This window comes from Prionailurus viverrinus, chromosome B3, assembly GCF_022837055.1.
Source record: "Prionailurus viverrinus isolate Anna chromosome B3, UM_Priviv_1.0, whole genome shotgun sequence".
NCBI lineage: Eukaryota > Metazoa > Chordata > Mammalia > Carnivora > Felidae > Prionailurus > Prionailurus viverrinus.
In genome coordinates, this window is record NC_062566.1 from 131,506,666 (window position 1) to 131,534,158 (window position 27,493).

At 46.6% G+C, this 27,493-nt stretch overlaps 1 protein-coding gene across 1 annotated transcript in view; it reads right to left on the bottom strand.

The window, feature by feature from the left end:
• The window catches only part of LGMN (legumain), a 36,097-nt gene extending 20,029 nt beyond the window's left edge, over nt 1-16,068 (bottom strand). Inside the window, exons 1-2 of the mRNA XM_047863212.1 lie at nt 15,913-16,068; nt 5,871-6,036 (exon numbers count right to left, since the gene is read on the bottom strand). Of these exons, the coding sequence (XP_047719168.1) occupies nt 5,871-6,008 (138 nt within the window). The 5' untranslated portion in view covers nt 6,009-6,036; nt 15,913-16,068. The remainder of the gene's footprint in view (nt 1-5,870; nt 6,037-15,912) is intronic.
• Nucleotides 16,069-27,493: the final 11,425 nt, after the last annotated feature.

Here is a 27,493-nt window from a genome sequence, read left to right on the forward strand (position 1 = left end):
TATATTTTCAGTGGTTGCCTGAGGCTGGGGGCTGGGGCTGCAAATGGGCTGGAGGGAATCTAACTGGGTAGATGGAAATGTTCGAAAACTGATTTATGGTGATGTGTGCACAACTTGGTAAATTTACTGTAAAAAATCATTGAATTATATACTTGAAATGGGTGAATCACATGTGATATGTACAACATGCCTCAATAAAGCTACATATTAAAAAAAATTTTTTTTTCAACGTTTATTTATTTTTGGGACAGAGAGAGACAGAGCATGAACGGGGGAGGGGCAGAGAGAGAGGGAGACACAGAATCGGAAACAGGCTCCAGGCTCTGAGCCATCAGCCCAGAGCCTGACGCGGGGCTCGAACTCACGGACCGCGAGATCGTGACCTGGCTGAAGTCGGACGCTTAACCGACTGCGCCACCCAGGCGCCCCTAAAGCTACATATTTTAGAAAGGGCAGCTTCAGCGTGTCCTGTTTTGGCACTTCTCCTATACGATTTGGACTCCTCACCACCACCTTGGCAGGCACATGCTTTCATCCATATTTTGCAAATGGGGACAGACTCAGCACAGACTCGGCAATTCGAGTCTCCTTGACCCCGACCATGCCTTGTGCCCTTCTTCCACAAGAAGCAGTCTCACAGTCAGGTCATGGGTCTCTCCGAGGTCCAGAGGTACTTGGTTGCCTCTAACTTTGTTAACCTAAAGGGGCTCCTTGTTAGACTCGGTATTGACTGCTACTCAAAACAAGTAAGAGTAGGGTTCAACCAAGTCAAATACTTGAGAAATGGTGCTAAAAGCCACTTGAATTACTTCCTTTGCACTATCTGGCCCATATGTTATTTTCCCCTGAAAACCAGAAAAGCCTACAAAGCAGGATGTGAGGACGGTATTGAGCAAGATTCTCTAAAGAAGGCAAGGCCCTCTGGGCTACTGAGCAGACACTGCCATGACTCAGCTTGGTTCACAGCTTGTGTTAGGAGTTCTGACGACAGGCCTATAAAGCATCCCGTGATTCCCTGATGCAAGCCACTGTCCGACGATGCCTGCCTGTGATGCTGCCACCTCAGGCCAGCTGTGAGCCAAATGAGAACCACCGCTTTAGAACAAAGGTTAAACTCAATTGGCACATTCCGGTCATGGTCAGTGTAAAGGGGTCCACTTGCGAGCCAGGTAAGGATCTGAGAGAGGCGCCTCCTGGTCTGCTCATTGCCGGATGTATGCATATTATCACTTCCTGGTACATACTGTGTGCTGCCTGGGTGAGGCAGTCCCTGGGTCAGGGACTTTGCAGAGTTGCCTCACTGAGCCCACCACCAACTCGAACTTTCCAGAGGAGAATCAGAGGTTTAAAATGAGATGGCAGGGGAGTGGGTGGTAAAGTTGGAAAAAAAAAAAAAAAAAAAAGAAAATAGAGACAGAGAGCAATGGTTGCATGGGGCTGGGATGGGAGCAGGGACTGACAGCAAACCGGCATGAGGGAACTTTCTAGAATAATGAAAGTGTCCTAAAAATGGACTGTGGCCATGCTCGCAGGGCTGTATAAATTTGCTGAAACTCACAGAAAGTATACAATTATAACAGATGAACTGTAGGCCATGTAAAGGTATGCCTCCATAGAGCTGTTTTAAAAAGTGGCGATTGCACCCATTTTTTTTAAAAATCTATAAAATCAAGTGCTCCTGCATGGCTCAGTCAGTTAAGCATCCAACTGATTTCGGCTCAGGTCATGATCTTACGGCTCGTGGGTTTGAGCCCTGTGTCGGGCTCTGTGCTGACAGTGTGGAGCTTGCTCTCTCTCTCAAAAGTAATAAAAACATTTTTTAAAATCTATAAAATGAAAACTGGTCTTTTTTTTTTTTTAACTTTTTAATGTTTATTTATTTTTGAGAGCCAGAGCATGAGCAGGGGAAGGGCAGAGAGAGGAGACACAGAATCTGAAGCAGGCTCCAATCTCTGAGCTGTCAGCACCGAGCCCGATGTGGGGCTCGAACTCACAAACCGCAAAATCGTGATCTGAGCCGAAGTCGATGCTTAACCAACTGAGCTACCCAGGTGCCCCTAAAGGTGGTCTTTTAGAAACGTGATGACTCTGTCGCTTGGCCCTCTATCACACGTCTTTCTCCCAGTTCCAACAAGAAGAGTGAGTTCTAGGCTTCTCCTTCTCCCTCTCTGCCTCAACTGAAACCCGTCTATCTGCCTCCCAGCTCCTGGGACAGATGCTCTTAAAGCTTCCAGGAGGAGGTGGCGGCCCCCTTTCTCTCCGCCGCCACCCAACTCCAGACCAGACCAGCGGAGTGGGGGGGCGTCTGCCAACACATGGCAAACCTTGGAGCCCCACTGCCAGCAATGGCCTCAAACCCTCCCAACCCCCATCCTTTGAGTGACACATGGTCACATGTGCCTCTCAATTCCTGTCACCCCCAAAGTCCCCAGGGGGCCGTGAACTTTGCCAGCAATCTATTTCAACAGCCACCCCCACGGTTCCACCTGAGGTCTTCCTCCTCCACATACTCAGACCTGTCCTGAAAGAAACCCTCCTCCAACCCCAGTTCCTCCTGTAGTGGCCCATTCCATTCCCCTTGACAAGCCTGTCCCCGAGTGCTGTTTGCACTTCTGGACCTCTCCCTCTCTCCTCCGCCCGGACACTGCAGGCACTTGTCCTGGCGAGACCTTACCTCCCCGCTCTCCCCCACAACTGGCTGAGGGCACCAGATGCAGACCTTCCACCCACCTCGCCTCAGACCAACCCCCTCGAGGCCATCCAGTAATCCCACCCCAAAATGGAAACCAGAGAAACCCAGTTTGTCAAGACAAAATATGATTTAAATAACCATCATCACGCACACAGCAAAGCACTCAGCAGTTATTTAAATTGTGCCTGGTGTCCCCGTCCTTCGGCAACAAAAGGAATTCGCGGGAACCAGAGCTGTGTCAATCCAAGAAGGTGAACCTCCATCAAAACATAGGTTGAAAAGTCTGTGTAGGTTCTAGGAGCAAAGTTCTTTCAAATGCTCTTTTAATGATTAGTCTCCAAAGCCAAGAAGGACAATGTTGGCAGCGGCTGAGGACAGAACCAGGCCAGTAGTGCTAAGTGCTGAGTTCAGCGATGACTCAGCGCTCGGGTTTCCTCCGCTCGGCCTCTGTCCTCTTTACTCAAGGATGAGTGTTTTTCACTCTTTCTTTTGGGAAGCGAGCGCTTCCCTTCATTCTGTTTCGATATTATTTTACCAGGGGAAACTAGCACCCTTCAACAACAACAACAACAAAAAGCAGAAAGGGTTTTCTCAGAGGAAAGGGTCATTGGAACCCTATACTTAATAATGTTTAACCAATAATATTCTTTCTAAGTGGGTTGTACAAAAACCAGCGTGGCAAGGGGTGCTTGGGTGGTTCCATCGGTTTTAAACATCTGACTCTTGATTTTGATTCAGGTTATGATCTCATGGTTCAGGAGTTCAAGGCCCTCATCAGGCTCCATAGCATGCAGCCTGCTTGGGATTCCCTCTGATTTCCCTCTCCGTCTCTCTCTTTCTCTCTCTCAAAATTAAATAAGTAACATTTAAGGGGCGCCTGGGTGGCTCAGTCGGTTAAGTGTCTGACTTCGGCTCTGGTCATGATCTCAAGGTGCATGAGTTCGAGCCTGGGATTCTCTCTCCCTCTCTCTCTCTCTGTCCCTTCCCCACATGTGTGTGCGCGCTCTCTCTCTCTCAAAATAAATAAACTAAAAAAAAAAAAAGGCTGACTGATGAATCAGCCTGTTCACCATCGGTGACCTGTATTTAACACCGTATCTTTCTCCTGCCTGGGAGAGGGAGGAGAAAATTGAGAGACGGATCAGCCATGTACTCAGGTTGCTCCTCCGTAAATAGGTCAGGTCTGTGGTTAAGTACTAAGATGTTAAAAGGGATCATCTTGCCATGACAACAACGTCTCAGTCAAGCCAAATTTCTTGTTCGGCAAACACACAAAAACATTCACGAAACAGGTCATTCAATAATCATCACGTTCCGGAGCTGGTAGGGAGGTCTTCTAAACCAATGCCCTGCCTAACAGATACGAAAACAGCCCCAGAGGGTAACGCGCGAGCAGCACTGCCCAGGCCGTGGGTGCCCAGACTCCAGGCCTGCGCTGTCCCATACAGCAACTCCCGGGGCAACCGAACACTTCAAGTACGGCCCGTCCAAACTGCATAGATCGTGAATGTAAATGCATACCAGATTTTGATGATATAGCGTAAAAAAAAAAAAAAAAAAAAAAAAAAAAAAAGGCAAAATATCTCATCGTTAACTTTTTATATTATTACAGTGAAATGATAGTTTGCATATATTGGGATAAATAAGATGTAGCAAAGTTACTTTCATCTGTTTCTTTTTATTTCTCAAAAATGTGGCTGGGGCACTCGGGTGGCTCAGTCGGTTAAGCATCTGACTTCGGCTCAGGTCATGATCTCACGGTTCGTGAGTTCAAGCCCCACATCGGCTCTCTGCTGTCTGTGTAGGGCCCGTGTCTGAGCCTCTGTCCCCCTGTCTCTCTAGCCCTCCAGCATGCACATGCTCTCTCTCTCTCTCAAAAATAAACGTTAAAAAAAAAATGTGGCTACTAGAAATTTTACCACAACACACGTGGCCCTCCCACTAGACAGCGCTGTTCAGAGCTAGTCAGCCCAGGTTTGATCCAGGCTCAACCACCTGCCATCAGTGCCTCACTGGGACTGGGTGGAGGACTGACACTTTCTATGCCTCAGTCCTCTCGTTCACAAAGAGGAAACAAGAACTGGGCCTACTGTGCATTGCTCCACGACGACGGGGTGAGATGAGTTTACTTGTGGAAGCTCTCTTAGACGAGAAGCCAGCACACCCTGCATCCTGTTTCTGAGAATTGACAGATTAACTGATGGTTTAAGCAACAACTTTACCGAACTCTAATTCACATAAAAGTCAGCTTTATAAAGTACACAACCCATGGTGAGCCACAGTCGGTTAAGCATCTGACTTGGGCTCAGGTCATGATCTCCTGGTTCACCGGTTCAAGCCCCGCGGTTGGGCTCTGTGCTCACAGTTCAGAGCCTGGAGCCTGCTTCGGATTCTGTGTCTCCCTCTCTCTCTGCCCCTCCCCTGATCATGTTCTATCTCTCCCTCTCAAAAATAAATAAACATTAAAACAAAACAAAACAAAACAAAATATACAACCCAGTGGTATCCAGGATACTCACAAAGTTGTGTAACCATCACCCTCTCTAATTCCAGAACATTCTTATTACCCCAGAGTCACTCCCCATTCCCCCCTCCACCCAGACCTTGGCAACCACCGATCAACTTTCCATCTCTACAGATTTCCCTACACTGGCCTTTCATATCAGAGGGATCCTATGTGGTCCTTTATGACTGGCTTCTTTCACTCAGCATGTTTTTACGGTTCATCCACGCTGAAGCCTGCTTCAGTACTTCATTCCTTTTTGTGGCCAAATAATACCCCTTGTATGGACGTACCACCATTTGTTTATCCACTCGTCAGTTGATGGACATTTGGACTGTTCCCACTTTTTCACCAGCATGAACAATACTGCCATGAACATTCATGTACAGGCATCTGTGTGGACATATGTGTTCATTTCTCTGGATGCATACCTAGGAATGGAACTGCTGTGTCATGTGGTGACTCAGTGTCTCACCTTTTGGGGAACTGCCAGTGATCCAAAATGGCTGCACCATTTTATGAGCCCCCCATGTCTCCACATCCTTGCCAACACACACCCTTTAGCCAGCCTTTGGGGGAGTGAATGACTTTTTAAAAAGTCTGTTCTATTGACAATGTGCAGGATTGTTTACAGAATACCAGGGTCATAAAGAAAAGCATTAGTCATGGTCTTACCTGGTGCCTATAATTATACCAGCCATTTGAACCTGCGACAATCACCACCCAGTGCTTGCCCCCGTCCTCGGGATCATCCATGGGAACAGCACCGATTCCCAGGACCACGCTGAGCAACACAGCTCCTTCCCAAATCATTCTGTGCCTCAGAGTTCAACGGCAGGAACTAGGGAGAAAAAAGCAGAGAGTCAAGCAAAAAAGGAATGACAAAAACAGAATATTGTTGGCCCCTGAGGAAATATCACAGCAAATGGGTCAAAAATGATGACTGAGCAGAATTTTATCTTTAGCTCTGTGGCCCCTTTCCCTAAGGGGAAAAAGGTCTACTCATATCTCCCTCACTACAGGTTGAAGTTATGGGTATAAACCAAAGAATACTGTGAAAACTCTTTAAAAAGTTTTTGTCATGGGCGCCTGGGTGGCTCAGTCGGTTAGGCATTTGACTTCAGCTCAGGTCATGATCTCGCGGTTCATGAGTTCGAGCCCTGTGTCAGGCTCTGTGCTGACAGCTCAGAGCCTGGAGCCTGCTTCGGATTCTGTGTCTCCCTCTCTCTCTGCTCTTCCCCTGCCCTCGCTCTGTCTCTCTCTCTCTCTCTCTCTCTCTCTCTCTCTCTCAAAAATAAATAAACATTAAAAAAACTTAAAAAGTTTTTATCACAACTTGGAATACAGCAGATAAAACTCACCACCACCACCAACAAAACTCACTGTATTAGAAGAATGTCTACCACACTGTATGAAATGTTTGCAAGGAAAGAATACATACGTAATGTGTGCGTAGAAAAATGTGGAGGGCAGACATAGAAATTTAACAGTAGATAGTGACTGGCAGCAGGTAGAATTCAGGATGATTTCCTCCTAGCTCTCTTTTTACTACAATTAACAGATATTATTATGCAATAAAGTTCGTAAAAATTCAAACACTGAGGGGCAATTTATAAGTTTGAGGGAGTTACCTGGATAAGCTATAGTCAAACATTGGCAGCTCAGCTCAATGCCTTTGTACAATATTTACAACCATACACGAATTCAGTAAAGCAGGCAGAGCAAATATTTTATTCCTTGTTATAAGAAGGGGAGATTAAAGCAAGAGAAATGACTTGTCCAATATCCAGTCAGCCAGCTCTGGCCAGAGACCAGAACCCATGCCTTCTGAATTCCTGGTTCAGGCTTTCTGCCACACAGTTCTACATTGAGACTTTATTCTTTTTTTTTTTTTTTTTTTAATTTTTAACGTTTATTTATTATTGAGAGACAGAGATAGAGCATGAACATGAGAGGAGCAGAGAGAAGGGGAGACACAGAATCTGAAGCAGGCTCCAGGCTCTGAGCTGCCAGCACAGAGCCCAATGTGGGGCTCGAACTCACGAACTGTGAGATCATGACCTGAGCTGAAGTTGGACACTTAACCAACTGAGCCACCCAGGTGCCCTGAGACTTTATTCTTAATGAAGTACATGCCCAATTTTATACTGCACGGCCAAAACTTTAAAGTTTTAACGCATAAGAGGCAGTACCCAGGCCGAGTCCCGGCCACTTTGCCTTACTCAGATCAGACACTGCCCTATGTCCTGAATGTTATTCTAAAATAACAGCCTTCCTGTGACAGATACCAAGCCCGTCACACTGAGAGAAGAGGAAAACCAGTCTCTGAGATTAGGGATTCGGGAGAACAGTCTGCAAAGCTGACCTCTGACACTTATGCCATTTGTCAAATAGGGCTCACTCACCCATTCACTTACTCATTCATTCATTCACCCAGTTGGCCAGAGTCTCCTGGACACCCACTCTGGCAGAAAACATGCTGGATGCTCTGAACGCAGCAGGAAAGGACAAAGCCTCTATCCTTGGTGAGCATGCTGCCGGCTAAGGGATGAACCACCTAAAAGCCTAAGAAACCACCCTTAGTATGCTGTACCTAACACTGCTAAAACTCAAAAATGGATTGAGTAGTGGATTTTCCCCCCAAAAGTGAGGAAACAGGAAGCCCTGAATCCAATAAAAGTTTAAAAACCTAACAGTGTCTTAGTCCAGTGCTTCTCCAACCTGACCGTGACCCACATCCTCTGGAGATCTTGTTAGGATGCAAATTCTGATTCAGGAGGCCTGGGCTGGACCTGAGCCTCTGCATTTCTAACGAGCTACAGGTGATGTCTAGGACTATATTTTGATGCAACGGCGTTCTTCATTAACCTTGGCGGGCTCTAGTTCACCTCTGGCCCAAAGCCTCATGACCTGAGGCTACTCTTTCCCCGCCACCCCCTCCAGGGTGATAGCCCCTCCAGGAACTCAATTCTTAACGTGTAACCCGAGTTGGTGCTAGATCCGCATTTCTTTAGCACCATGCAAGGTCTTCCGCAGATGAACGGGGAACCACGATAAGGTGCCCCAGATTTGTGTTTAAGCTTATTCAGAAATGGCCATGCTTTTTGTTTGTGCTTGTTTTAGAGTGAGAGAGGGCAGGAGCAGAGGAGGGGGACGGCGGGGGGAGGGGGAGAGAGAGAGAGGGAGAGGGAGGGAGAGAGAATCTCAAGCAGGTTCCATGCTCACTGTAGAGCCTAATGTAGGGCTCAATCCCACGACCTTGGGATCATGACCGAGCTGAAATCAAGAGTCGGATGTTCAACTGACCGAGCCACCCAGATGCCATAGTTGGTCTGGTTTTTAGGATGGTATATGACAGATGAAGTCAGAGAACAGATGAGGGCAGCAGACTGCCCAGGCGGCCATCCTGGTACCCAAACCAGCTGGCCTATTAATGTATTAATGTGCACATGAGGACACTCTCCCAAGTCCTCTGGACCTGATGGGGGCTCGCCACAGGGCTGGGAGGTAATGGCAGAGGTGACAGTGATGACGGAGATGACCCCCCCAGGAGCTCTTTGACCCCAAGCTTGCCAGGCGGCCTCCTCACTGCAGTTAAGCCTCCCTGGGAAGCCTTCCCCGGGCCAGCAGCTGGCACCTTTCTTCTCTAAAAAGCTGGACAGAACTATTTTACCTTGCAGATCGCACCATCTCCCTCAAAACCGTCCGGCTCTGTCGCTGTCCTGTGCGCACAGCCAGAAACCATACATAAACCAGTGGGCGTGGTGATGTTCCAATAAAACCAGGGCCAGGTCTCTCTGACCCGCCCCAGGGAGCGAGAATATACTCCCAGCCAGCCCACATGACACGACGGGCACAGCGGCTGGTTCTTATCATCTTCCATCGGCAGTCATTAAGCGGGCTCTCTGGTGGGCACACCAGTCTCTTCCAAGTTTGGTTCACGTGACTTAATCACAAGGAGGCTCATTCCTCTGGAGGCCCTGCCATGTGACTTTTTCCCTTCATGTTTAGGGACAAAAAGAATATATAAAGGGACGCCTGGGTGGCTCAGTAGGTTAAGCATCCGACTCTTGATCTTGGCTCAGGCCATGATCTCACGGTTTGTGAGACGGAGCCCCGGTGTCGGGCACTATGAGGACAGCATGGAGCCTGCTTGGGGTTCTCTCTCTTGCTCCCTCTCTGCCCCTCCCTCTCTCTCTCTCAAAATACATTAAAAAAAAACAACAAAACCCAGAATCAAGAAGTTGCCCTGACTCTGAACCCTAGAAGGGACACCACCAGCTTAACTGCCTATATTGGCAAACAACACAGCAGGCACCGAAAAAGCACCGCCAGGTTATTTTTACAAATTCAAATTCATTTGTCATTCTTCTACTAATACACTAGCATGCTACCCCTCAGTGGGGAAAAGTGCTTTATTAATATGCAAGTGGCATTTTCATAGCTATCATTTGGCAACGGTTCCTGTCTGCGATTTTTTGTTGTTGCTGTTTCTTATAAACACGCAGTACGGTTCCTTGAACAGAATGGCAAGTTAAAGGCCTCACAGTATGACACTGATGGAAAGTGTCACTTAAAAAAACACGTGTTAATACCATTTGGGGAAACATATTGGGGTCTAGAATGAAGATGAGTAACATAAGCTTTCCACTGCCTTCAGCAAGAACACGTCTCAAAGCAGCCAGCCTCACCCGGCCATTTCCTGATCAGCAATACTCTTGACAAAGTCCAAGCATCAGGCAAAAGTCACAAATAATCTCGCAACATGCCTGTGATTCTTGTTCTGTCAAAGAGAAAAGTTCACGAAGGCAAAGTAAATGATCCCTACTGAACTAGCTCTTCAGGATGGCTATATTTTTTTAGTTTATTTATTTATTTTGAGAAAGAGATAGAAAGTGAGTTGGGGAGGGGCAGAGAGAGAGAGAGAGAGAGAGAGAGAGAGAATCCCGAGCAGGCTCCACACTGCCAGCACGGGGCCCAATGCAGGGCTTGAACTCATGAACCGTGAGATGATGACCTGAGCCGATACCAAGAGTCAGACACTTAAGTGATTGAGCTGCCCAGGCACCCCCATGATGGCTATTTTTACAGTCCGACCCACCCACCCATCCATCCAACAAACACAGCACAGAACAGCGAACCAAATGACAGAATCCTTCACTGAGCTGACATTCTAGTGGGAAGACACACGACTGAAATCCACACGTTGTCAGGGGGGACGACCATCAGGAGCAAATATAAGGCAGGAGGCAGAGTCCAGTAGAAGTGGGAGGCATTATTTTTCAAAAGGGAAAGACTTGTCTACGGCCACACCATCCTAAACGCACCCGATCTCGTCAAAAGGGAAAGACTTTAAGGAAGTGAGGAAGCCCAGCCATTCTAATGGCAAAATGTGTCCTCTACAGAGGGCTGCTGAGTTAAATCAGCCACGGCACACGCTTGCGATGGGGCACTGTTTTAACCTGTTTTAAAACAGTGGAAAGATCTCCAAGGGGACTGTAGTGGGGATGTGTTTAGTCTGCTAACCATCTGTGGGGAGAAAATGACACAGACGCGTGTTACCCCTACCAGAGGAGAGAAGGTCTCCCCTACAGAGACACGTGTTCACATGCTGCACAGGGCGGCAGAGTGGGATGCTTGTGGGTCTCTGCAATGAGCCACGCCATGTTCACGCCACCCAATCCTCGCGAAAGCCTGCGAGCCAGTCTCATCGCTCTATTCAGAGCTGAGAAAAGCGAGGCCGGACAAGGAGACAAATGAGCTGGTAAGCGGCAAGCCTGGGGCCGACACACAGATCTGGTCCAGAGACTGCTTTTTTCGCTGTGTCACCTTGCTCGTCACAAAAAAAGAGCTGTTTATGTGGATGTCTGCAAAACCGGGTAACCACAGGTGGGTGCACAGCACCCCCTACCCAGGGCCCAACCCCTCCACCAGCAGGTCGTCCCCGGTGCTCCTCACCACCTTACTATTTTAAGGCACTTGTGGGCCATCTGTACAAGGCGCTCTTCTCTTAAAAGAACCTACCAAAGGAGAACCTGAACCACACAAAGTCAAGACCATCGGTCAAACCTTTACGAATGAATATTACCCGCCTCCAATGACAAGTCCTCTGCTGTTCCCACTAGCCCTGCGTCTCTCTCAGGCTACAGGGTTACACAAGGTCAGTAATTCCATCAAAGGACTCCACTTGACTTGAAGTATACTAGCAAGTAAGGTTCCATTCATTTGCTAGGTGTGGGACAGAGTGCCCATTCTAGATAAACTGTCACCAGCAATACAAGTAATGAGGAGGCCCCAATCACAGAACTACCCCAAGTAGCACAGTCAAGTTCAAACCAACGTCTGACACCAAAGCCCACACCTTAACCACCACTGGGTGTGACCTCAATGCCAGTCCCCAATTTGCTACTGACTCTTTAGAAACAGGGAACCATCAAAGCCAAGCAAAGCAGCTAGCTAGTCAAGGACATCTGAAAAGAACCTTCCGATCCTGAAGGTCTTTGATCCTGCTCGCTACTCTCCTGGGGCTTACAATAAGATCAACATCAGTGGACCCTGACTGACAGTATGCAAGACACAGGGAGAGATGATAAGGACCCATCCTTGACCGAACTGGAGTCAAGTCCCTCTGAGCCCCCTTCTCACTAGGTCTTGGCCTGGTGAGCTCAGTTTAGCAAGAATCAAAGCCCCCCCTTTGATATCTAATCAAGTTCGACTTAGTAATTTTCCGTCCACTGACCCCGTCCACCTATAAATCCTAGCTATCCTTGCTGTATTCTGAGTTGAGCTCAGATCTACACTCAAGCACCTGTCCCTAATAAAACTGCTGGAATAAAACCTGTCTTGCTGTTTTTAACAAGCGTGTAGTGCCAAGTTCTAACATAGGACACACAGCTACTAACTCACAGGAGAAGCTTCCGTCTCTAGGGAATTGTCTATCTGTACAATGATAGTAGAACTAAATTATTTAGGGCAGATTCAGCTCTCAAACCTTTAAACTTCCTGTCTGAAGAGTGAGATTAAAACAAACCCAACTGGATCGTATCTTAAATCTCAATTGAAAACTGTATCTTATTCAGGGTAATCAATATTTTTCCTATAGGGAAAATTTCTGAGTCCATGGCAAACTGGATTCTAGATTAGAGTACGTCCTTCAAGGTTACCTAATTCTGACTCTATGGAACTTTTTCTTCACATCTCTGTAAACTGGATTAACAGCAATGCAAACAATTCTTTTTTTTAATGTTGACTTTACTTTTGAGAGAGAGAGAGAGGGAGAGAGAGAGAGAGAGAGAGAGAGAGAGAGAGAGCACAAGCGGGGAAGGGGCAGAGAGAGAGGAAGACACAGAATCAGAAGCAGGATCCAGGCTCTGAGCTGTTAGTACAGAGCCTGATGCAGGGCTCCAACTCTTGAGCCGTGAGATCACGACCTGAGCCAAAGTCAGCCCCTTAACTGACTGAGCCACCCAGGCACCCCAAACAATTCTTACCTAAAGATATACAAATGAATTCTATCAAGCTGAGGTTCAGTTGATTTCTGGTTGTAGAAAGAAGCCAGTTTTGCCTGCCATTTGCATATTTCTTTCATTATTTCTGATCTACAAATATATCCATACCATGGAGTCGCCTTTGAACTGGTTGTAACCATCGCACTAAGTTTCCTCAATATAAGCTAAATGTAATCTTTACTACTTGTTCACCCTTGTATCTATAGAGTGACGACTTTATCTTTTTAAAAATTATTTTTTAACATTACAAAAAGTCTGAGCAATTGAAACACATTTCAAAATGGACAGTCGATAAACACTTTTAAAATCTCCTAACGGTTAGAATAATTTTGGAATTTAGCAAAGTAAAATTTGCCCAATGGTTAAGTTTATCCAAATTTTTATTTTCACAGCTATCTGACACTTGAATGCCTTTTACCAAAATTACTATTTTTGAAACCTGATATCAGTTTAGTTTGTAGAATTTTACCAAAATGACTGAAAGACTTTTACAGTTAGATGTTAATTCTTAACTTAAATTTTGTTAATTTATACTTCAAGAAATTGAAGGGTAGGGGCACCTGGCTGGTTCATTCAGTTAAGCGTCTGACTCTTAGTTTCGGCTCAGGTCATGATCTTTCGGTTCATGAGTTCAAGCCCCTCATTGCGTTCTGCACTGGCAGTGAGGAGGCTGCTTGGGATTCTCTCTATCTTCCCCCTCCCTTGCTTGCTCTCTCTCTTTCTCTCTCTCAAATAAATAAACTGTAAAAAAAGAAACTGAAGGGTAAACGTTAAATTACAGAAATGTACAAAGTATAATGTAAAACAACTGTTAACTTATCATTAAGCCCATGAACTGTTAATATTTTGCAAGTCTGTGAAGAGTCTTTCCCCATAAAACTAATAAAATGTTACAGATGAAATTTGTTTCCATATCCTGTTCTATTCTTCCCACACCACAAGATAGCCACAATCGTAAGTCAGCATTTCTTTTCATTCACTTTATTATACCTTTAAAAACACATATGTGCGCTTTATAAACATTCCCTTCTAAAGGACTTTTAGGCAGTTTCAAAACATTATCACTATAAACAAAGTTGCAACAAACATCCTAATACTCCTCTCCTTGCATACAAATGTATATTTCTTTAGGCTACTTTCTAGAAGTGGAACCACTAGGTCTTCAGGTATACTCATTTCGCTAGTAGCTATACTGTTCTAAGATACCCTTCTATCAGTAGTGAATCTTTCCCTCAAATACCTATCATTTCTTTTTTTTTTTAAATACCTATCATTTCTTAACTGCACTGAGCTTTATAATTCCTAATCTGATGGACATAAAGTGATCTCATTATAGGTTTAATTTGCATTTTCTGGATTACAAGAAAATGTAAGCGTTATCATCAGCTTACCCTTTCAGATTTCAACATCTTTGATACATGTGACAATTTCCCCATCATTAACTGGGATGTGAATTATGGTCTACAAAGCAACTTCTGCAGTTAAAAAAAGAAGTGCTGGGTGGTTCTTCTCGAGATAGTGTATAGGTTGGAAAACTCAAGAAACAGCACTCACTTCAATATACTTTTACTGAACAATATTGGGTATGGTGTATTTCACCTCCTTAACAGTTCAGAACTTTTTCCCTTTTCTTCTCCTTCCCAACTGCAACTGTTTTTCAAAAAGCCTCACCAATTCTCCTGGGAATTACTGCCTGTGCTCCCTGCTGTGACCTCTCTCCAATGTTTGTCCACACTACAGACTACCTAACGTACACACCTACTGAATTCAGCTTCCCAAGCTTCCAGGCCAAGATCTAAACCTCTTACAGCAGCACAGGACGCCTTGCAAGATATACCGCTATCTTCTCAGGAAACAGAGCTCATGAAACCCACCACCCGCATGAAATCCCTTGTTCCAACCAGGTTTCAAGATTCGAGTCCAAAATCCTTGCTCTATGCCTTCACCCACTGTTTATCAGGTGAAACGTTCTTCTCCATCACAGTAGCTCTTGCACATCCCTCAAACTAAGTTCTACCTCTTCCCACAAATCTAGATTTGGGCTAGATTTGCCAATGGGCTGCCCCTGGGCAAACCCTTTTAACACCGGACTGGTTCTCTATAGGCTGCCTCTCCCCTTAACAAATGCCCCCTGCTCAAAGAGCTTAGTAAGGCTCAATAAACGTTTGCTAACTAACGGAACCCTACAGTAAAAGAGCTGAGCTACGCCACTCACCACGTACACAGTGCAAGTCTCAAACCCCAGGCATTTATTTGCATCTACAAAACGAAGCACGTGGTAAAAGTTCCTTTTTCCAACTCCCGGATCCTACAATTCTTGGCCTGGAATGACCCATATCGGTACAACCTCACCTCTAATAGTTAGGGGCAGGGGACCAAACCAAGCTTTCACTTTCATGCTTGAAGTGAATCATCCTATGAGTCCCACCAGCTCAAGCCTCTGGGAACTAGGGCACCTCTAACTTCTGGGAAGGGATGTTTTTACACGTTTGGGTATTTCTGTTGTGGTAATTAAGTGGGTGGAAATGGATGCAACCCTCCGCATTAAAAACACCAAGAAGCTGGGGCGCCTGGGTGGCCCAGTCGGTTCAGTGTCCGACTTCGGCTCAGGTCACGATCTCACCGTTGGTGAGTTCCAGCCGCCCTCCGGCTGGGTGCTGACAGCTCAGAGCCCGAAGCCTGCTGGGGATCCTGCGTCTCCCTCCCTCACGGCCCCTCCCCCGCTCGTGCGCGCTCGCTCAATCTCTCTCTCAAAAAATAAACATTAAAAAAAAAAAGGCACCAAGAAGCTGAACTGCTCCTAGATCCTGAAGGTCGGAACCAAGCCCCAGACCCTGCCCGGCACGCCCTGCCTGTGGGACCAGAGCAAAATACTCTCTCCGCGCGCCCGCTTCTCCCTGCGCCTAGGAAGAGCCTGGGCTTCCAGCCAGAGCTCGCGCAACAGAGGGCCCCCATCAGCCCACGACCACCCTCCGGGAGGGCGGGCTGAGAGGTCGCCGCATTTCTCTTGGGATTCACCGCTTCCCGAAATCCTCTTTCCCGGGGTGAGAAAAGGATTATTCAAAAAGGGTCGGGGAAATTGAAAATCGCGGCCATGAGACCCAGAGCCGCGGCAGAGAAGCAACCCTGACCCGGGACGTGAGCAGAGACGCAACCCTGGCCCGGGACGTGCGGCCTAGCCCGGGTCCCCGGATGGGGCTTGTAATTACCTGCAGCAGACCGACCGCGGAGGCGGCGGCAGCGGCGGGCGGCAGGACCGTGGGAACTCCTCGCGGCGCGCAGCCTCAGACTAGCCACCTCGTGATGTCCGCCCTGCAGTGATTGCGGAGCGACCGCCGGCTCCAGACTTTAATGGCCAGCCGCGCTGCGGTGATTGGTGGAACTTCGGGGTGGGCGTCTGAGAAAGCCAATAAAAGGCGGGGCGAGGCGGGGCCGGCAAACCAAAGGGACTACAAGTCCCAGTATGCACCGGCCGGGGCTTCTAAGCCAGGGTCTCGCTAAGCCTGGGGAACAGGGTTAGCAACGAAGTAGGGTTGGGGGGTCCCGGGGTGCGCGGGACCTCCTGGTGATGCAGTAATTCCAGAAGTGTCCACCAAAGGATCAAAACCAGCACGCGGAGCACTTTAACCCAGTGGCTTCCAAACTCGTCGCACTTTGGAATCATCTAGGGAAGTTTCAAAAGTACTGAATGGCCCTGTGTCACCCCAGACATGTTGTGAGTTCCTTGGTCTGCACGTGTCCTGGGTTTTGGAATCTTTAAAGATCCCCCGGAGATTCGGATATGCAGATCCGTTTAATCCTCGAGACAACCCTATGAGCGATAGGCACTGTTATTGTGGCCCTGGCTTTGCAGGTAGGACGACTGAGGGAAGTTCGGTCACTCACGGAAGGTAAGTTAATCTTGTGATCACATAGCTGTGAAGTGGTGGGGCCAGAACTCACACCCAGGCAGTCTAAGTTCCAGACTCCTATCCTCTTAATCCCTATGCAATGCTGTTTCTCAAATGTTTGGTATTATCTCACAAGGAAATGGGAAAAAGAAGAAATACTATGCATGCCAGTGCCATGTGGCACAGTAAATTGAACTGAATGGAATTGATGGGAGGGAATAAGTGCAATCCTACCCAAGGACATCAAGTGTAAGATCTAGGGCCACACTCATGGGTTGCCTCATTTGATCTTATTTTTTAATCTTTTCTTACTGTAAGTCCTGGGTCAGCAGGCCCTGGGCCTGCTCCCTATTTTTGTAAATAAAGGTCTGTGAGAACAGAGCCACTCCTACTGGCTTAGGTATTATCTCTGGCTGGTTTTGCAAACACTGCAGAGTTGAGTAGTTACACAAGAGACCACGTGCCCCACAAAATCAAAAATATTTGCTGTCTGACCATTTACGGAAAAAGTTTGCCTACCCTGAGTTAAGTACTCCTCCACACTCATAGCTTCAAAGTGACCATGATCTTTAAGCCTGGCTCTGTCCGAGTCCAAAACCAATTCTCAAGACCACTATGCTTTCACAGTCTTCCTCCGAGGGGAGTGTTGGGAGGTCATTCAATCATTTATTCAAGGGCACATTTAGTGGATTTCCCTTATGTGCCAAGTGTAGCTGAGCCTTGAGAGAAATGGGAGTCTGTGCCTTCCCCCTTGGAAATTCACTGTCTAGTAAAAGAGGAAGAGCGTGTCCTCAACCACTCCCTCAAGTCACCCAGAATAAATGGTGACATTTGGCCGGTTAGGTTTTCACAGGTGAAAGGGAAAAGAAGTGGTGGCCTGATGCCAGCATATTTAGGCAAATGAGGGGCCAGGGAGAGTCCCCTCCGTCTCCCTCAGCAACTCTGAGCTCAGAGTGTGGGACAAGAGAAGATGGCTGAAAGTTGAGGGAGGACTCATGAGCTGCTGGGGTTTGCCATGGTAACGGCCGGGCGAACCTCAGAAGAGACTGCAAGGCGGCCAGCTGAGCCCAGTCGCAGCGAGGAGGCTGAGAGGAGAGGGGCCTGGAGTGAGAACCGGGTTCACGCTCTGCCCTCCAGCTACCTGGATTCCAATCCCAACTCCAGCACTTAAGAGCCGTGTGACATGAGCAAGTTACTTAGCTTCTCGGTGCCTGGGTTTCCTCAACTGTAAAATGGAAGAACAGCACCTACTTTGTAAGGTCTCTTTGTAAATTACATGCCCCACGAATATTAGCTCCCCCCCCCCCCCCCCCGCCGGGTGAAGAGCATGATGAGAACAAGAAGATGGGAATCTCTGACCTTGGGCACCGCGTGTGCTCTGATACCTGTACGTGCATTAGCGGATGGTGTGGGAAGGGCAGCAGCAGTGGGGTGCACCAGGAGGGAAGAGGGAGGCACAAAACAATTCCAGGGTGGCAGGAGGGTGGCAGGCTTCCTGTAAACATATAGGCATGGGGACACCCCCTCAAATGTCCCCAGAAGAATTCTCACAAGGAAAGTCACAGTGTGAAACTCAGGGCTTAGCGAGGCTCAAGCCAGATATAAATACGATACCGCAAGAATGCGGCAGATAACCCAGTCACCAGAAATAAGAGCATTGAGGAGCCATTTCACATTCGGTCCTTTTTTTTTTTTTTTAATCTACTAGTGGGAGACTATGTGCAAGATTAAGATTATAAAGCAATAAGAGTTGGAGAGAGCATGAAAGAAATTGGTTAAGTTTAGAGGAAGGTTCCTTCACCTGAGCACGACTGACGTTGGGGCCGGGTAATTCTCTGCCCTGTGGGGGAGGTTGGGGGGCTGTCCCGCGCCTTGAATGATGTTCAGCAGCATCGGCGATCCGGAGCACCCTCCCTTCAAGTTGTGACAACCAAAAACATCTCCAGAGGTTGCCTAAAGTCTCCCCGGGGAGGGGAGGGGCAAAATCTGTGCACACACACCTCCCTCCACCTTGAGAACCACTGGTTCAGAGAGAGAGAGGGCTCAACATACCATTCAGTCAGTCAGTCACTCAGTCAGTCATTCTGTTCGATGTGAAGGTTAAAGGCATGGACTCTGGATCCAGACTTCCTGGGTTTCTCCTGGCCGGGGGGGGGGGGGGGGGGTCCTGGACCGTCCCTTCACTTCTCTGTGTTTTGTAGGGTTGTCGTTAAGTTCAAGTGACTTGATACGCAAAGTGAAAAAAACTCAGAACAGAGTCTAGCCAAGTGCCAGCTATTTATTGAGTGCATGGTAAAGTGTCAGGCATTAGCCTGAGCCCTGAGGATTCCTACAGTCAATTGTTCCCACTGCAGAGAGACTGACCTTTTTTTTTTTTTTAATTTTTTTTTTCAACATTTATTTATTTTTGGGACAGAGAGAGACAGAGCATGAACGGGGGAGGGGCAGAGAGAGAGGGAGACACAGAATCGGAAACAGGCTCCAGGCTCCGAGCCATCAGCCCAGAGCCCAACGCGGGGCTCGAACTCACGGACCGCGAGATGGTGACCTGAGCTGAAGTTGGACGCTTAACCGACTGCACCACCCAGGCGCCCCAAGACTGACCTTTTTTTAAATGTAACTATTTCAACTGAAGTATGTAATATTGTTGATCTAAATAAAGGGGTAAACGGAGGCAAGTGCAAAAAAGATGAGTTTATTTGGGAATAGCAGAGGAATTGCAATTTGAGACAAGCAAACTGTCCCAAGCTACTGGGGAGTCAGTCCATTGAGGGTTTGGGGTAGGTTGTATTTGGGGGCAGGGGAAAGTTCAGCTAGAAGTTAATTAGAATCAAACTCAAATGGAGACCAGTTTTGAAAATGAAGGGGTTCAGGACAGCCCCCACCCTCCCAGAATGTGCCACTTTTTTTTTTTTAAACGTTTACTTATTTTTGAGAGAGAGAGAGACAGAGTGGGAGTGGGAGACGGAAAGAGAGAGAGGGAGACACAGAATCTGAAGTAGGCTCCAGGCTCTGAGCTGTCAGCCCAGAGCCCAACGCGGGGCTCAAACCCACAAACCGTGAGATCATGACCTGAGCCGAAGTCGGTCGCTCAACCAACTGAGCCACCCAGGCGCTACGTGAAGTGCATAGGTTTCTCTGAATTCCAGACCCCTATCCCCTTTCCTTAGTTCAGCATGACTTACGTTTTGCTTGTGTTTAGAATTTCCATGTCCGTGTGGATTCCCAGTACATAATACACCATGAAACTTGATTTTCTCCTGTCAACTTGTCTTATGTCAATTTGATTCTTAGTCCAGCTAGAAGGACCTTTGAGGGGGCCAGAATTCTTGCTCCCTGACCTAGTAAAATGTATATAACATAAAATTTGCCATTTAAACCATTCTTACACGTACAGTTCAGTGGCATTAGTCACATTCACATGGCCGTGTGGCCTATCCACTTCTGAAACTTTTCATCAGCTTAAAAACTGCCCCCCTCGGCGCCTGGGTGGCTCAGTCGGTTAAGCGTCCGACTTCAGCTCAGGTCACGATCTCGCGGGTCCGTGAGTTCGAGCCCCGCGTCGGGCTCTGGGCTGACGGCCCGGAGCCTGGAGGCTGCTTCCGATTCTGTGTCTCCCTCTCTCTCTGCCCCTCCCCCATTCATGCTCTGTCTCTCTCTGTCTCAAAAATAAATAAATGTTAAAAAAAATTAAAAAAAAAAAAAACTGTCCCCCTCTTCCTTGAATAAAATCCTACCTGGCTAATATCATCTGACTCCTGCTTGTTCCCATGACCTCGTTTCTTGCCACCGGACTCACTCCGGTGAGTGAGTCCGGTCTTTGCCTATGCAGTTCCCTCTTCCTGGAATGCCCTTCCCCTTCCAGTCTCACAGCTGGCTCCTTCTCCTGAGAGATGACATCCTGGGCCAGCTGACCTAAGATAGCACAGAAAAGCCCGTTTACTCTATAGCCTTTCACCCTGCTTTACCATCTCTCTTTATACGTTTCTTAATTTCCTACCCTAGTACCCCAGTAAAATTGAAGAGCAGAGGCCGAGTCCCTCTTATTTATTTCTATACCCCAGTGCCCCAAATAGTAGCTGCCATGTCGGTCAATAAATATCAGTTGAATTAAATGGCAAGATAAAGGCACATGCAGGTTGCTGTGGTCCTGAACACATGGGGGTGGGGGGTGCCGTCTATTCCTGGTTGTTTTTGAAAGATTTCCAAGCAATCAGTAAACATTTATTTAACTCTGTGGTAGACAGTGTTCTTAGAATGGCCTGCCCAAGTAACCCTTACTCAGGTATAATCTCCTCCTCCTTCAGGGTGGGTGAAACCTCTCAATATGATGTGTTAAAAAAGAAATGGCAGATCCAAAATGGAGTCGCTTATGCTAAGCCCCACGTACCAAACCAAGGCTTCGTGCCTAACCTAATTGCAGTTTCAGCCTTTCCCAAGAGTGGAATTCTAAATCAATCAGCCTGGAATTTCCTGATCTACACTAAGGAGATAATCTGCATGATAGATGCCTACCCTTCCCACCCCCATGGCCTCCTGCCCTCCAGGAAAAGCGACCTTGCCTGAAACAGTCCTGTCTTGTCTTTTACCGATAACTTCCTTGTCCCACCCATTTCTGCCTGTAAGTCTTCCATTTTATGCAGCTCTTCTGAGCCTCTTTCTACTTGCTAACGGGGTGCTGTCTGATTCGTGAATCGTTGAATAAAGCCAATTTGATCTTCAAATTTATACAGTTGAATTTTTGCCTTTTTAACAGATTACATATCGCTCCCATGATTATGTTATGTGGCAAAGGGCGATTATCTGGGCAGGTGAGCCTACTCTAATCATGAGAGCCCTTCAAAAGCAATTGCCTCCGGTTGGTGGTAGAGATTCATTGCTGATAGAGATGAAGCCACATCATAGTAATTACTCAATAGTTGTTCATTTTCATCTTCATTCATCCCCACTGCACTTTCTAGATGAGTCTTACCACCATTTTGCAACCTGCCCCCTACACAGCAGCCTGACAACTGACACTTTTAGATCTTACACTTCTAGAAAGAAGATCTCTTCTCTGTCCTAACCAAACCTTACTGTGGCCTACAAGGCCCTCCGTGACCTGGCTCCCCTGCTCCCTCTCTGACCTCAACTTACCACCTGCCCCCTCCCTCCCTCCTTGCCAGCCACATTGGCCTCTTGGTGACCCTGAGACATGCCCATTTCATTCCTACCACAGACTCTTCCATTGGCTTTTTCCTCTGCCTGAAGGGCTCTTCCCACTGAATTTCCAAGACTTATTTATTTTTTTATTTGTATTGTGAAATATAGCAAGTGCACAGAAAAGTGCATAAAATGTAGTTGAATGAATAATTGTAAAACAAAATCACCCATGCACCACCCAGGTCAAGAAATAAAACGTCACCAGCACCTCAGTAGCCCCCCCCCCCCCCCGCCACCGTATGCCCCAACCTGGCCAAAATTCCTTCCCCACCCTCCAGAGACTGATCCTGTCATTATGGATGGGGTTTTGGAGTGATGGGGCTCAGAGCTGACAGCCAAGAAAGAATTCTTGAAGACATCTTTGGTGCAAAAAGATGATTTTATTAAGGCACAGGGACAGGACCCGTGGGCAGAAAGAGCTGCACTGGGGTTGCAAAGAGTGACTGGTTATATAGTGTGGAGTTGGGGGAGGTAAAGTCAAGAGGAAATTTCTTAAAGTGATTTCCATATGCGAAAGAAGACTCATAGATTACTGGAGGCTTAGCTATTGTCAAGCTAAGGTTGTTTTTCTCTCTAGCAAAGCATTAGCATTAAGACAGTAGGGAGGTCCTGGAGAATAGGCTATTCATAAGATTGCCCTTTTCTCCTAATATTACTAAGATATTTGTAAACTGATGGAGACTCGATCAGTTTAACCATTTGTTTTCTGTCCTTTTCTTTGTTCTTGGGCAGCTGGGAGAGCCTGAAGAATTTTATACATTTCCCACCTGCAGGGAGGAGGGCACATTTCTGGGGTGTCAGCTTGCCTTATGCTCTCTCATCAGTGATGACCATTATTTCTTTGCATTTCTTTTTACAGTTAATATCTAAGTTTGTAACTTTAAACAATATAATTTGATTTCACCTCCTTGCCCTCCAAGAGAGGTGAGTCGTTGAATTTACACAATTGGGATCATACTGTTCTTTTATGCCTTGTTTCTTTATTTAAAAATACTTTTAATGTTTGTTTGAGAAGAGAGAGAGGGAGAGAGAGAGAATCCAAAGCAAGCCCTGCACTGCCAGCACAGAGCCCAATGCGGGGCTCAATCTCATGAACCGTGAGATCATGACCTGAGCCAAAACCAAGAGTCAGACGCTTAACCGACTGAGCCACCCAGGCGCCCCTTTATTTAAAAATTTTTATTACTGGGGCATCTGGGTGGCTCAGTCGGTTAAGCATCCAACTTCAGCTCAAGTCATGATCTCGCGTTTCATGAGTTCAAGCCCCACGTCAGGCTCTGTGCGGACAGCTCAGGTCCTGGAGCCTACTTCGGATTCTCTATCTCCCTCCCTCTATGCTCCTCCCCCACTCACACTCTGTCTCTGTCTCTCTCTCAAAAATAAACATTAAAAAATTTTTTTAATGTTTATTATTGAAGTACAGTTGAAATAAAATGTTATATTAGCTTCAGGTATACAACACAGAGATTTGACAATTCTGTACGATACATAATGCTCTAACTTTTTTTATTGAAGTATAATTAACATACAATTTTATGTTAGTTTCAGGTATACAGCACATTGAATCAACAATTCTCCACATTATTCAGTGCTCACCATGATAAATGTCATCACCGTACGTTATTACAATAATAGTGACCATATTCCCTATGCCTTACTTTTCGTCTCTGTGATTTATTTATTTTATAACTGAAAGTTTGTACCTCTGAATCCCCTGTATCTATCGGGCCCAGCCCTCCACTCCCCTGCCTTCTGGGAACCATCCCTCGTATTTTAAGAGTCTCTTTGGGTTTTTTGTTGTTGTTTTTGTTTCGTTGTTCATTTGTTTTGTTTTTTAGATTCCACACATAAGCAAAATCATATGGTACTTGTCTCCCTCCGTCTGACTTATTTCACTTTTGCAATGACTTACGTCTTTTGGTAAATGTTACGTGGAGGACAGTCTTCCCCGCGGCCGCTTATAGAAGTAGCCCGTTCGTTCTCATCACAGCATCTTACCCAGTATCATTTCACGAGGAATCATCTTTCTGCTGTCAGTGAACATCTGGGCTGGTTCCAAGTCGGAGCGATGCTGACATGAATATTATTATTTCCGTGTCCTGGTGCACACTATGCGTGAGTTTCTCTTAGGAGTACGAGGGATGAGTGACATTTCAACTTTTCTTCACAAACCCAAACCTGTTTCCAAGTGGGTTGTCCCACTTCACATTCCCACTAGCCATGTATGCAATTCCCATTTCCGCCACGACCCCACCCACACTTAGTACTGTCAGACTTTTTACCAATCTCGTAGGTTTATGATGGCACTTCATTTGGGATCTTTAATCCACTTGGAACTGATTTTTGTATGTTGATCGAGGTATTTCCTCACTTAATTCAGTTTCAAATGTCATTTTCTCAGAAAGGCCTTCCCAAATATTAAATAACATAGACATCCTTACCCCTACCCCGCACCCTCCCTCTAGGGTCCCTTCCATCTATCACTCACCATCCTCTTACCTGGTTTTCTTTTTCTTTTTTATTTTTTTTTAAGATTTTATGTATGTATGTATGTATGTATTTATTTTAATGCTTATTTATTTTTGAGAGAGAGCTAGCACAGGGGAGGGGCAGAGAGAGAGGGAGAGAGAGGATCCAAAGCAGGCTCCACACTGACAGCAGAGAGCCCAAAGGGGGCTTGAACCACAAACCACGAGATCATAACTGGAGCCAAAGTCAGATGCTTTAACCAACTGGGCCACCCAGGAGCCCCTGGTTTTCTTTTCTTTGTTTTTTTATTTTAATGTTTTTTGTTTTTGAGAGACAGAGAGAAACAGAGCATGAGCAGGGGAGGGGCAGAGAGAGAGGGAGACACAGAATCTGAAGCCGGTTCCAGGCTCTGAGCTGTCAGCACAGAGCCTGATGTGGGGCTTGAACTCACAAACTGTGAGATCATGACCTGAGCCGAGGTTGGACGCTTAACTGACTGAGCCACCCAGGTGCCCCTAGTTTTCTTTTTCTTAACTTCCAACATTGTATTCTGTATTTATTTTTCTTCTGACACTGTATGTTATATTTATTTGGTTGAGTGATATTTCTCTTCTTAATGGATACCAGCTGTGGTCTAAAGGCTTTGCATGCATTCTTTTTTTTTTTTTTTTTACATATATTCTTTTAATCCTTACAATAATCCCATGAGGAGCAGTCCTATATGGCAGATACTATTATTAGCCCATTCTATAGATGAAGAGACTGAGGCTGGAGAGATTAACTAACATGCCGAAGGTCACACAGCGATAAGTGGCAGAGCCAGGCAATAATGCAGGGGTTCCCTGGTTTTTGTATGGTTCTCCACTAGAATGTGAGCTCCAGAAAGACAAAAGCTGTGCACGTTTTGCTTATCTTAGTACCACTGGTGCTCAGATAATGCCTGGTAAACAGGAAGTGCTCAATATGTGCTTGTTGACTAGCCTTGGAAAAGCCCTGCTCTAAGTTCTTTTTAAAGGCTGGATGTGGTATCTGAGATTGATCTTCAGAATTGTAGTGGAGGCCGACTTCAGCTCAGGTTGTGATCTCACAGCTGGTGGGTTGGAGCCCCGCATCAGCTCGGAGTCTGGATCCTGCTTCATTCAGATTCTGTGCCTCCCTGTCTCTCTCTGCCCCTCCCCCACTCACCTTCTCTCTCTCTCTCTCTCTCTCTCTCTCTCTCTCTCAAAAATAATAAACATTAGGGGCAGCTGGGTGGCTCAGTCAGTTAGGCATCCAACTTCAGCTTGGGCCATGATCTTGTGGTCCATGAGTTCGAGCCCCACGTCAGGCTCTGTGCGGACAGCTGGGAGCCTGGAGCCTGCTTTGGATTCTCTGTCTCCCTCTCACTCTGCTCCTCTCCCGCTCATGCTCTGTCTCTCTGTCTCTTGAAAATAAATAAACATTTTTCAAAAGTTAATAAAAACAATTAAATAAACATTAAAAAATTAAACAACAAAAAAAGAGAATTGTAGTGGAGAGATGATTAAATCTAGTTCTCATACCTGCAAATCATATTGCCTTAGAGTGCTTCCTCGATGAAGGCTAAGCCAGGCTACGTAGCCTCAGCACTATTGACATCTTCAGCTGGATAATTCTTTGTGTAGGAGACTGTTGCATGTGTGTATTACAGGATGTTTAGCAGCCTCCCCTCCCCCAGCTGTGACACTTCAAATGTCTCCAGACAGCGCCAGATGTCCTCTAGGAATTGTCATAGATCAGGTCCCTAGAAGCAAAGCCTGAGAGATGATTCTAGCGCTAGTGAGCTGCAGAGGGCTTGCTCGTGGTACAGACCTGGAGGGGAGTGTTGGAAGGGGACAGGGCAAGGGAAAAGGGTCAGGAAGAAGTGGGCCTCAGTCTGATCCCATGAAGACTCTGAAGTACAGTTTTACCACAGAGGTGTTTCTACCCAGAGGCAAGAGGGCTGAGCTGTCAATTCCCACATCAGCCAGTCACTGGCCATGAAGAGAGAGTGTTACTTCCCAGGCATCTCCTGGCAGGGGACAGCTTCCTTTAGCCCATTGGCAGGGTGGGAACTGAGCAGGGCACCAAGAACATCCCTTATACTGAAACCATCACAACTTACATGTGACGCTCAAGTCAGGTGTATATGATAGTTTTCTCGTTATTTGTTTTTGATAGACTTTCTTTTTTTTAGAGCAGGTTTTTATTTTGCTTTGTTTTATTTTAGAGAGGTAGAGTGTGAGCCAGGTAGAGGGGCAGAGGGAGAGAGAGAGAATCCCAAGCAGGCTCCATGCTGAGCTTGGAGGGCTTGATCCCACGACCCTGGGATCAAGTCCTGAGCCAAAATCAAGAGCCGGATGCTCAAACGACTGAGGCACCCAGGCGCCCCTTTTAGAGCAGTTTTAGATTCACAGCAACATTGAGCAGAAAGTACAGGGAGTTTCCATATATGTCCCCTATCACCCACGTGCACAGAGCCTCCCCAACTATCAACATCTTGGTCCATTTACGACAATCAGAGAACCTATGCTGACGCATCATTTTCACCCAACGTCCACAGTTTACATCAGGGTTTACTTCCGGGGTTGTTCGTTCTATGGATTTTGACAAATGTATGACGTAGCCACCATTATAGTATCAAACAGATTAGTCTCACTGCCCTAAAAATCCTCTGTTCTCTGCCTGTTCATCCCTTTCCACCAACCCCTGGCAACCACTGATCTTTTTACTGTTTCTATGGTTTTTGCCTTTTCCAGAATGTCATATAGTTGGAATCCTACAGTATTTAGCCCTCTCAGATTGACTTCTTTTTTTTTTTTTCTTTTTTTTTTTTTGAAGTAATCTCGGGGCACCTAGGTGGCTCAGTCAGTTGAGCATCCGACTTCGGCTCAGGTCATGATCTCGCCGTCTGCTGTCCGTGGGTTTGAGCCTGCATCGGGCTCTGTGCTGACAGCTCAGGGCCTGGAACCTGCTTTGGATTCTGTGTCTCCCTCTCTCTGCCCCTCCCCTGCTCGTGCTCTGTCTCTCTTTCTCATAAAATAATAAATAAACATTAAAAAAGAGAAAGGCCATATTGCCTCGTTCCATTTATATGAAACGTCCACTACGCAAATCCACAGAGTCACAAAATAGTGGCTGCCAGGGGCTGGGAGAAAATGGGGAGTGACTGCTAACAGGTACAGTTGTATTTAGGGGTGATGAAAATGTTCTAAAATAGACATTGGTGATG